We start from the raw sequence: 9673 nt of genomic DNA on the forward strand, positions 1-9673 counted from the left end.
TGTCACACTGAACCTGCAAATCTGTAAAGACTGTCAGCGTGGCCTCCGGCCAGTTGAAACACGGAGGGTCTCCCGGGGTTAAGGTAAAGCTGTAACAACCCGATGAAAACTCTCACCTCCACGCAACAGCAGACAGTCGTCACTCTGGCTGTTATGCCCCATGACACTGCAAAGCTCTGTTTTGGGATTCACTTAATATTTGCGAGGCAAAGAGTCCTTTTTAAATTTTCATAAAAAGAAGATGGACTTCATATATTTCATGGATCCAGGTCAAGTTGCTTTCTTTGCTTTTGCAGTATTTCACATTTTTGTTGTCCTCCACGCTCTTTCTATTTCTGGGTCTGTTCTTGTTCAGTACCTATTTGTCTATCTCCAACACACCCATTATGGATGGCCCTTGATGCTTAAGATAAATAACTTCACATTGTGTTATGTCATTGTAGAAAAGTCCATAATAAAAACGTTTCAAGATATGACTTTGAACCTTGTTAATTAGTCATCTATTATCATGTTGAGCCACTGAATACATGCAGCTCTTAGACTTTTATCATGGTTTTCAGATAAAACTGTTAATGTTTTGCATCAAATTCAGGCAGATTTCTATATTGGTTACTAAGAGCCATTGCAAAATCACAGATATATAAAGTGAAACGCTGAAGAAAAACTACCCATATTTCATTTCGATTCAGTGTATACGTGAATAACTATACAAGACTGCTTGTTGCCCATATTTTCTAAAAGATGCCATTCCAGCAAAGACAAAGAAGCAACAATGTTCGCGGACTATATGGCTTGTTGGCGACAAGTTGTGAATTTATTGAAACTCCCACATTTAAATCACTCTGCAGTGCACATCAGGGAGAATTGTATTTACAGGGCTGTCGTCATGATAACTCTCGCCTAATGATACTTATAGCTCGTGTTAAAATACAAGCCATAATTTACTCTCTCACAATAGTGTGTTATCACCATATTCAACTCTAATAAACTGAGGTTTTATGGAGATTTCCTTTTGTAAAGCTTAAGATTGTTTTCCTAAATGTTGTATTAAAGCCGACCACAACAGCAATTCTGCTGGTCTAGTGCACACAAACAGGATGACGCATGTAACTGTACAAATCTATCAGGACAAATTGGATTAGGATTATTTATACTGAGGAATGTACCAGTATGTCTTTGCAGAGATGTGTCTATATGATGTTGGTTACAATCCATGCATTGATTTCTGTTTATCCGGGGCCTGGTAGCGGGGTCAGCAGGTGGCCTGCTTCACTAGATTTACAGGAGTGTCAGAGGTCACTATATTAGACATGGTTTTCTCTAAAGCTACAGAAGCCATCATACTGATATTGTCACATTACTCATCCTCTATGCCCCTTAATCCTAAACTTGTGGAAAGTAAACTTTAATGATTTTTTGAGTTTGTCTTTGTATGTTCAGACAGAGTGTCTGTCTGTGTCTGCATGTGCGTGCATGCCTGTGTATGTGTGTGTCAGTTAATGTTCTCTTCACCTCTCAATTGATGTTTTCTCTTACTGCTCATTATATTCTGATTTCCCCTCCTCTCTCTTCCCTCCTCTCCTATGTCTAATGATGCGGTAAAAGCGGTATTCTCCTCATTTAGTCTGGAAATTGAGGCACTCCATGTAGTCTTTACCAGAAATGTAACACTCTTGATGGTGAAGTTAATTTACCAAGGAACTCATAAGGTCAAAGAATTGAAGCAACAACCTTTGCCTTTAATTGAAGACAAAACTGTTTTGCAATGGATTATCTTGGTGCAGAGAAACAAGTCTACCAGAGAAGGTTATACTCTTTTTTTCATGCATTTATGTAAATAAACAAAAAACTGCCATTTAATGAATGTAATTAGTGCATATATATATATATATATATATATATATATATATATATATATATATATATATATATATATATATATATATATATATATATATATATATATATATATATATATATATGAATAATTGGGTCATTGACATTTTTATTTATCAAAGATATTTCAGAACATAATGATATCTGGGGTGCAGATGTAAGGGAGCATCTCATACAGAAATGTGCTTCAAATCAGCAACACGTGGCCATAGATTACTGAGCCAAAGGTCCCTCAGCTGTTAGTTAACTTCCATGCAGCCTTTCTATAAATCATGTTGATTTACAGAAAGGCTGCATGATTCTGTCTAGGATGAACTAATATTTGCCAGCATCACACAGATGACTTCTAACTGTTTTATTACAGATTTTATTTTGAGCCTGAACACTCTTCTGCTCAAATCAGACTTTTATTTTCGTTTAATTTACGCTGCTCTCTGGCATGCAGATATGCACACAAATGTCTCTTTTCCTCCCTGCTCTAAAATCAAGAGCATTTTTTTTTAAATGTATTAAATTATTTCTTTTAATCAATTAATTAATATTTTTTTCTGCCGTACCTGTTAAAAAGTAAGGTTGCCCAGGTTTTGTTTTTTCTTTCCTCTCAAAGGTTGAGCACTTATTTTCCTTTACGTGTTAAAAAGTAAGGTTGCCCAGGTTTTGTTTTTTCTTTCCTCTCAAAGGTTGAGCACTTATTTTCCTTTACGTTTTTATTTATTTATCAATATACTGCATGTACATATACTGCACTTGTTAAGCTTCTTAAAGTGTGCGTCCTCACTGTATTAAATAGTTGATCAACCTATATGTGAATCTGTGGGGCACTAAGACCCTGAAGACTCGGAGGAGGCTAATGATAGTAGTATGCTAGCAGAGGCTAGTGTTGTCACAAGGATTCATGAACTAGCTTTTTTAATTGTAATACTTTAACTGAGGTAAGAACAAGCCGCACCACTGACTAAGCTGTACCTAAATAATGCAACACTTCAATGTCGAGAATAGCCGCACCCTGACATAAAGTAGCTGAATCAATGTAACAATCTGTCAGGTATTAAATTAGCTAGCTAGAGCTAGCGTTAGCTTTAGCTGTGAAATCTGAACATATCAGTAGGTCTATATAAATCCCACCACTTACAATAAACTAAATGTTCACCTGGTGTCGACTGGACAACACAACCTGCTCGTTAACGAAACGACGTCGCTGTTAGTCGTTAATGACCCGGGTCGCAAACGATGGGTCAGTTAGCTAGTATTAGCTAAGAAGCTAGCAACCCATCCCAACTCAGGTCAGCAAACCGAGCTAACGTTGTATCAAGATAATATATATATATATATATATATATATATATATATATATATATATATATATATATATATATAGCGTTATATCAATTATACAACATATCAGATTACATTTATTAGCCAATTACCACGCTGTAAGGTAAAATGTGTTCGCCACTTGAATTATTTAGACTTTACTTGTCACATGTCACTTTTGCTAACCGAACCCGACCGTTTAACTTCGTTATAAGATAAAGTTAACTTAGTTACTGGGACGTCTCTTTTACTGAATGATGTACAGTATAGTTAACGTCACTATAACGGTTTCCATGCACAACCCTTTAGCAATCACTAACGTTGCCTAGTTCTGCCTCTGGTGAGCTGTCATCAGGTTTTGAAGTAAAGTCATGACAGTTGTCTGTTACGTCCAACAGCAGTCTGGATTAGTGGTCATAACTAAGCATGCATCGATTAATTGATGCCACGAGCAAGTATTGCCTTAATCATCTGTTAAAAAATCATTGAGCCACATTGTTTAAACTAATGCAAGTTCAACACACAATTTACTCCTGTTTGAGTAGCATTTTCTAGTACCCAGCTGTCTTAGTACATTATTTAGCAGTGTTTAAATATGAAACTATATAATTAAAGAATGGGCTTCAGGCTTTAAACTACAGACAGGCTGGGAAAGTCAGAGAGCACCTGGAAAGAGACTATAATTTTATTGTTGGTTTTGTTCTTTTAATTTGATTTATTTGGTTATTTTCTATGAACTTAACATATCTTACATAAACGTGATAAATTCATAGTAAAGAACAAAATCTTGGTGATTTTTGGTGGTTACATCATTATTGTTTTACATCATTGATTTTCTTCCTCATCAATCTCACTGGATCTTTTTCCTCATACTTAGTCATGTCTCAGGTGGAGAAGAAGGCGGGGCTGCTGAGGAGGACGTCGTCCTCTAAGAAACCATTGAAAGAGAAGGTGGTGCTGATGTATGATGAGATTTTTGCGGTGAGTATCATAATAAAAGAACGCCAGTAATTGAAAGCAAAGAAATACAATCGTGCGCAAGTCTTGAAGTCCTTCCTGTCTGTTTTTGTTTTCTTTTTTAGAAAGAAGACCCAGCAAAAAACAACCCTCGCTTCTGGGATGAGCTGTTTCTCATGAAGGTAAAGTGAAAGAGAATAATACTTAAAAAAAAGAATCTTGTTGAATAAAAATGCAAATAGTCAGAAATGGTCTCAGTCCATCGAACTGAGACATGTAAATAATATCAGTCAAGCAGTCTTCAAAATAGCATCTGCCAACATGTATGCAACTTGCAAAACATTGGAAGAAAAGATGATCATAAGTAATATTAAAATGATCAGATGTAATATATGTAAAACACCTGTTAATAGATTTATAAGAAAGCACCCCCTAATAATACAAACTATATTTTCCTCACTCAATCTTTCTTTATGTCTGTACTTCCAACATGTTTTAGGTGAACCTAGAGTACCTAGAGTCCAAGTTGGAGAGTGTCGATGGGGAGGAAGTTCAGCGGATCCAGGACAACATCAACTCTCTGTTCCATCACTGTGTTCAGGCTCTGGGAGAGGAGCACCAGATTAAAGTGGTCAATGCCCTGCAGGTAACTAAAACTCCCAGACTTTTCAGTTATATTTAAATTATTGTATCTTATCGGATACTTGGATTTAGTTTAGTTTCCCCTGTAGCACGAAAAAGATGCATATTTGTGTTAATGTAAAACATATCACAATATTAACACCTGTGCTGGTCTGCATCTCTCCCTAGACACTCTGTGCACTTTTCCGGGGGGTTCACCAGAAGAACAAGTCAGCATCTGGCTTTGACATCATCAACATGCTCATGGGCTTTGACAAGGCGGAGCAAAGAATGAAGGTGTGTGGAAAAAACATTGAGAGGTGAAATAAAGGAGTGAAAGTAATAATTGATGTTCATTCACTTTATTTCTTGATTGTATCTCGTGCAGGACTTAATGGAGAGACTGGACAGCCTTCTTTGTGGAGATGGCTCAGAGAGTCTGAAGAGCCTTTGTCTCAAACTGCTGCTGTGTCTGGTGACGGTGAGACAGAACATACCAAAACAGCAAGATTAATTATAATGTGATTGGCTTTGGGGAATGCTTGTGCTGTTTTAAAAACACTATAAACATCAAAAATATGTGAACATGTGTTAACAGGTAACGGACAACATTAGTCAGAACACCATACTGGAATATGTGATGATCAACAGCATCTTTGAAGCCATTCTACAGGTAAGAAAGACCATATCTACTGTAATTTCTATGTATTTTATAAATGTCTTCTTCCAAATTTGGTCATCTGTGTTCTCCGTCTCTCCCCTCTTCAGATTCTTTCAGATGTGTCCAGCAGAGGGCAGCATGGTTATGATGCTACGGTCCTCCTGGCTCTGCTGGTCAACTACAGAAAATATGAGGTGTGTACATGTACTCATACTTTACTTCTCAAATACTTATTGTTGAGGTATAATATGTCACATATGTTTCACTTGTGCATTGTGCATGTAGCATTGGAGTATTATTTAAGTTAGATAAGTGGTAAAATAATAAATATCTTAATATAGAAAAATTATGATAATAATAATACATTATCTAATGGTAATAAAGAGTACTAATTGTTTTCACATGATGAGTATATCCAGTGTAGTCTTAGGAGGAAACATATTAATACATGAATATATGAATAAGGATATTTGTGCAGGTTTACGATTAGATGTTTCTATTTGGCACTAGATGAACATACAAACCTTGACCTCAGATATATCCGGTATCACAGAGACACTTGTCCTACATTTTTATGACAGAGAATTAATCATGCTCTTTGAAAATGGCTTCCAATTAACTTCCCTCTTCAGTTAATTCCTGGAAGGATAGAAGGGGCGACGTGGGAGGGGATGAAAGGATGAGGAGTGAGCTTTTGGATGCACCCTTATGTGTTAGCAAAGTGGGCAGCTGCTCAAGGAGCATTTACTCCTTACAAGTAAAACGTGTCCTTCAAAATGTGTAGAATGTGGCTAAAATGGGCTGCAACAGTCAGAAATCTAGTAAGGGATGGACCAATCTGACTTTTTCACTGCCAGTACCGATACCGGGGCTTTAGGTATCTCAGTACCGATCAGATACCAGTGTTTAAGATACCAAGTGATCATTCAACTTTGTAAAAGAACATTTAACAAATATATACAGACATATAAAATCACTGACTTGTTATTTATTGTTAAAGTAAAAAAAATCAAACACTTTTTGATCCAGCAACAAATTGGTCAAAATGTATTTGACAGTAATTTAAGTATAAAACCATCCAACTGCCTAAAACTACAACAAAAGGTAAACATGAAATCATAATTAAGTCACAAACTAGTGCAAAGTGTGAAACAACTCCAAACAGCGGATTGTTTTTGTCTTTCTCTGCTAATGCATGACATGGTACACGCACATGTAATCAGACATAAACATGTCATTTAATTGAATAGTTTGCCCTATAGTCACTGCTTGCCAATCCATCCAATGCACATTTTTGGTAATGGCTGCATAATAAAAAATGCTGCTAAAAATCCTACTAATGGAGATGGCGTTGCTTTTATAATCCAGAATCACACACAGGCTGTTAACAAGAAAAACTGATCTATAAAATGGAGTACGTAAGTCTGTAGATAAGCCCGTTGAGTAAGGAAACAAAATGAAAAACCCTTTAACGGTCAGTTAAGTATTAACGTCAAATATTTATTGGCCTCTAATAACACTAATTTTGCTGTTTGTTAGTCAGTGAATCCTTACATTGTGAAGCTCTCCATTGTGGACGATGAGCCAACACTAGATGTAAGTATGTTGTCACTCACTGTATTTATTTTGAACTGCAGAATAATAAATAGCCAATATGGTGGAGGCAATGGCCTTCACATGAAGCAGATTATCAAAGGTTTGACTGAAACACTTGATGTTTTCTTTTCCCAGGGAATGGGCATGGTTGTCCACCAAGCTCTGACAGAGTATAACAGGTGAGATCTAAAAGTGTCAAAAACATGTTTTTAATGATGCAGTCCTCGGTGAGCTGAGGCCGCTGGTGTCATCACTTTGGTTTGATGTCTCCAACAAATGTTCTATTTCTATTCTGAAAAACAGGCTCCTTTATACTTTTAGTTATTTATATCTGACAGTTTTCTTTGGCAGTCAGTCGGTAATGTTTTTTGGATGAGCAAGGTTTGGAAATTACAATCCTGTTTGTGAAGGAGGTCCTGTCGGCCTGCGCGCGTAGACGGACGCATCAAAGTGATGAATGACGGCTCCATGCGGTTCATTGTTTCTGTTTATAAAGCGAATGTCCCTTAGATAATGAGTTGTGGGGAGTAGAAGGAGATGTTGGGTGAATGTGTGTTCGGTTACAAGTGCAGTGTTTGAGTGTAAACATACATCCCTGCTGTGCTGCTGTGTACTATCTGTCTTTAATTTATTTGTCATTCTCTCCTCTTTATTATTACTTCTTACTTTCTGTCTTTGTTTTTCTTTCCCCCATAAAGACAGTACAAAGACAAAGAGGAGGAGAACCAGGGTGGGTTCTTCTCTACCCTCACTAGTATGGTAAGACCTTGTTCTTTCTTTATATTGTAGCAGTAGATGTATTTAAACTTGATTAGTATTTCTGATATTAGGATTATATGGTATTCCAAAAGTCTCCTCTGTAGCTTTTTTTGTGTGTTGCTGATAGCTCGATCCTGCTTATGTCCACAGGTGGGCAGCATGTTTATAGCCGACGCTGATGAGAAACTCTCTGTACAGTAAGTACAAAGTGATTTATATTCTTACTAATCAGTCAAACTTAAATGCATTGTTTGGCACGACTTTGTCATTTCATTTGGGCAACAAGTTGGTTATGACTATGTGTCACAAAGAGAAAATATGAAAAGTTCATAAGTTTGACTGTTTAGACTGTGACACACTGTAGACTCTGTGTTGCTAACATGGTCACTCAAGAGTTGCTGCTTGATTGCTGACCTGGTCTTAAAATTGAGTGACAATTTTTAAGAGTGCAGCTAATTACACATATCCGTAAACAACGTTTACTGTTGTTTTACACCTTTTAATGTCACCTCATTTATCACCCAAAATGTAATTTAATGTTGAAAATGATTTGTAGTTGCACACGTTGTGCAGTACCTAATGATACAGAAAATGAAAAGGGTGAGCTGCTGATGCAAGAAGGGATTGTTAATAATCTTTTAAAAAAAACAGGCTGCCCCCCAATTTGTGTCTTGTGCTTCACTGGATCAACGCCTGAAGCTTTTTTCCTGCCCAGTTATGTTAAAATGTGTAGATTTTACTTCTTGTTTGAATGAGCTGACCCCACACTTCCCTTCCTCCTCAAGGACCAATGAGGCGATTCTGCTGGCCCTCTATGAGGCTGTGCACCTTAACCGCAACTTCATCACTGTATTAGCACAGGTAAGAGCACAATGATCAGTTACAAGAAGAAACCTTTGAAAAATTGTCTGGAAAAAACTCAGGTATATTGTAATATTTGGCAAATATTATTGTTGGTCTCCAACACATTTCTCAAAGCTGTTTCTGTCCATTAAATCATTATTTCTTCTTTTAATGTTGCTATGAAAATTGTGTCTTTGTCGTGATTTGAAATCTACTAATGACGTGCAAAATCATATACGTCAGCAGGAAAGTTGGAATACAGTAATTTTTCACTATTACGTACATATTTCTTTCAAGGTTCACAATATGAAAATAACTTCTCTACCATCATTCAGTTGAATGTATTTTTCCTTCTGGGGACATTCATATTCAGTGTTTGAGCCATTCAAATACATTTTGGAAAACAGCAAATGAAACTTCCGTCCCGATGACATTGAGCCTTTGTCTTTTCACTGTCAATGACATAACTGTGTTTTTGGTATAGAGCCACCCTGAGATGGACATCCCAACCACACCTACCACCCCTACTCCAACCACACCTACAGCACCACTTGGCACAACGCCGCCCTCCTTAGACAGTAAGTCAAACGCATTTTTCTTTGGGGACACATCCACTGCAGAAAACATGTAGGACGTGTCTCTGATGCCCGTTGGCCTCCCGTCAGTATTAGAGTTGACTCCTACTATTTCTGCCTCTATTTTTCTGCAACAGGGAGGAGCTGTGCTAGAGCCAAATAGTAGTGACCGATTAAATTACAGATTTTCGGTTTCCCCTGTGAGAGTAGAAGGATGGGTTTTGACAATGTTGTAAAAATAATGTTTTCGTCACGGTCTTTATTTTAAATGAACCGTATGATACTTATGTTACATAAAACATTTTGATCCAAATTGTCCAAAGGGGAAGCAAGGATCAAAAATCAAAAAGGATTTCTTCAGAAAGCCTTTTCCATAGAGGCAAATTCTTGTGGTTGTTACAGGAACTGCATCTTAATAGCCTAATAGCTTAAATACTGGCTTCAATATTCA

The 9673-nt window shown here is 37.0% G+C and overlaps 1 protein-coding gene across 1 annotated transcript in view; it reads left to right on the plus strand.

The window, feature by feature from the left end:
* The first annotated feature begins 2724 nt into the window (after nucleotides 1-2724).
* armh3 (armadillo like helical domain containing 3) overlaps nucleotides 2725-9673 on the plus strand; it is a 21228-nt gene continuing 14279 nt past the window's right edge. The window contains exons 1-14 of the mRNA XM_068592418.1: nucleotides 2725-2828; nucleotides 4088-4191; nucleotides 4293-4349; nucleotides 4667-4813; nucleotides 4978-5085; nucleotides 5177-5269; nucleotides 5387-5461; nucleotides 5557-5643; nucleotides 6989-7045; nucleotides 7181-7224; nucleotides 7744-7804; nucleotides 7955-8001; nucleotides 8590-8665; nucleotides 9132-9225. Coding sequence (XP_068448519.1) covers nucleotides 4090-4191; nucleotides 4293-4349; nucleotides 4667-4813; nucleotides 4978-5085; nucleotides 5177-5269; nucleotides 5387-5461; nucleotides 5557-5643; nucleotides 6989-7045; nucleotides 7181-7224; nucleotides 7744-7804; nucleotides 7955-8001; nucleotides 8590-8665; nucleotides 9132-9225 — 1048 coding nt within the window. The 5' untranslated portion in view covers nucleotides 2725-2828; nucleotides 4088-4089. The remainder of the gene's footprint in view (nucleotides 2829-4087; nucleotides 4192-4292; nucleotides 4350-4666; nucleotides 4814-4977; nucleotides 5086-5176; nucleotides 5270-5386; nucleotides 5462-5556; nucleotides 5644-6988; nucleotides 7046-7180; nucleotides 7225-7743; nucleotides 7805-7954; nucleotides 8002-8589; nucleotides 8666-9131; nucleotides 9226-9673) is intronic.

The sequence above is a fragment of the Clinocottus analis genome, unplaced genomic scaffold (genome assembly GCF_023055335.1).
Source record: "Clinocottus analis isolate CAN_PGR_092001 unplaced genomic scaffold, fCliAna1.0.p SCAF_27, whole genome shotgun sequence".
Lineage (NCBI taxonomy): Eukaryota > Metazoa > Chordata > Actinopteri > Perciformes > Cottidae > Clinocottus > Clinocottus analis.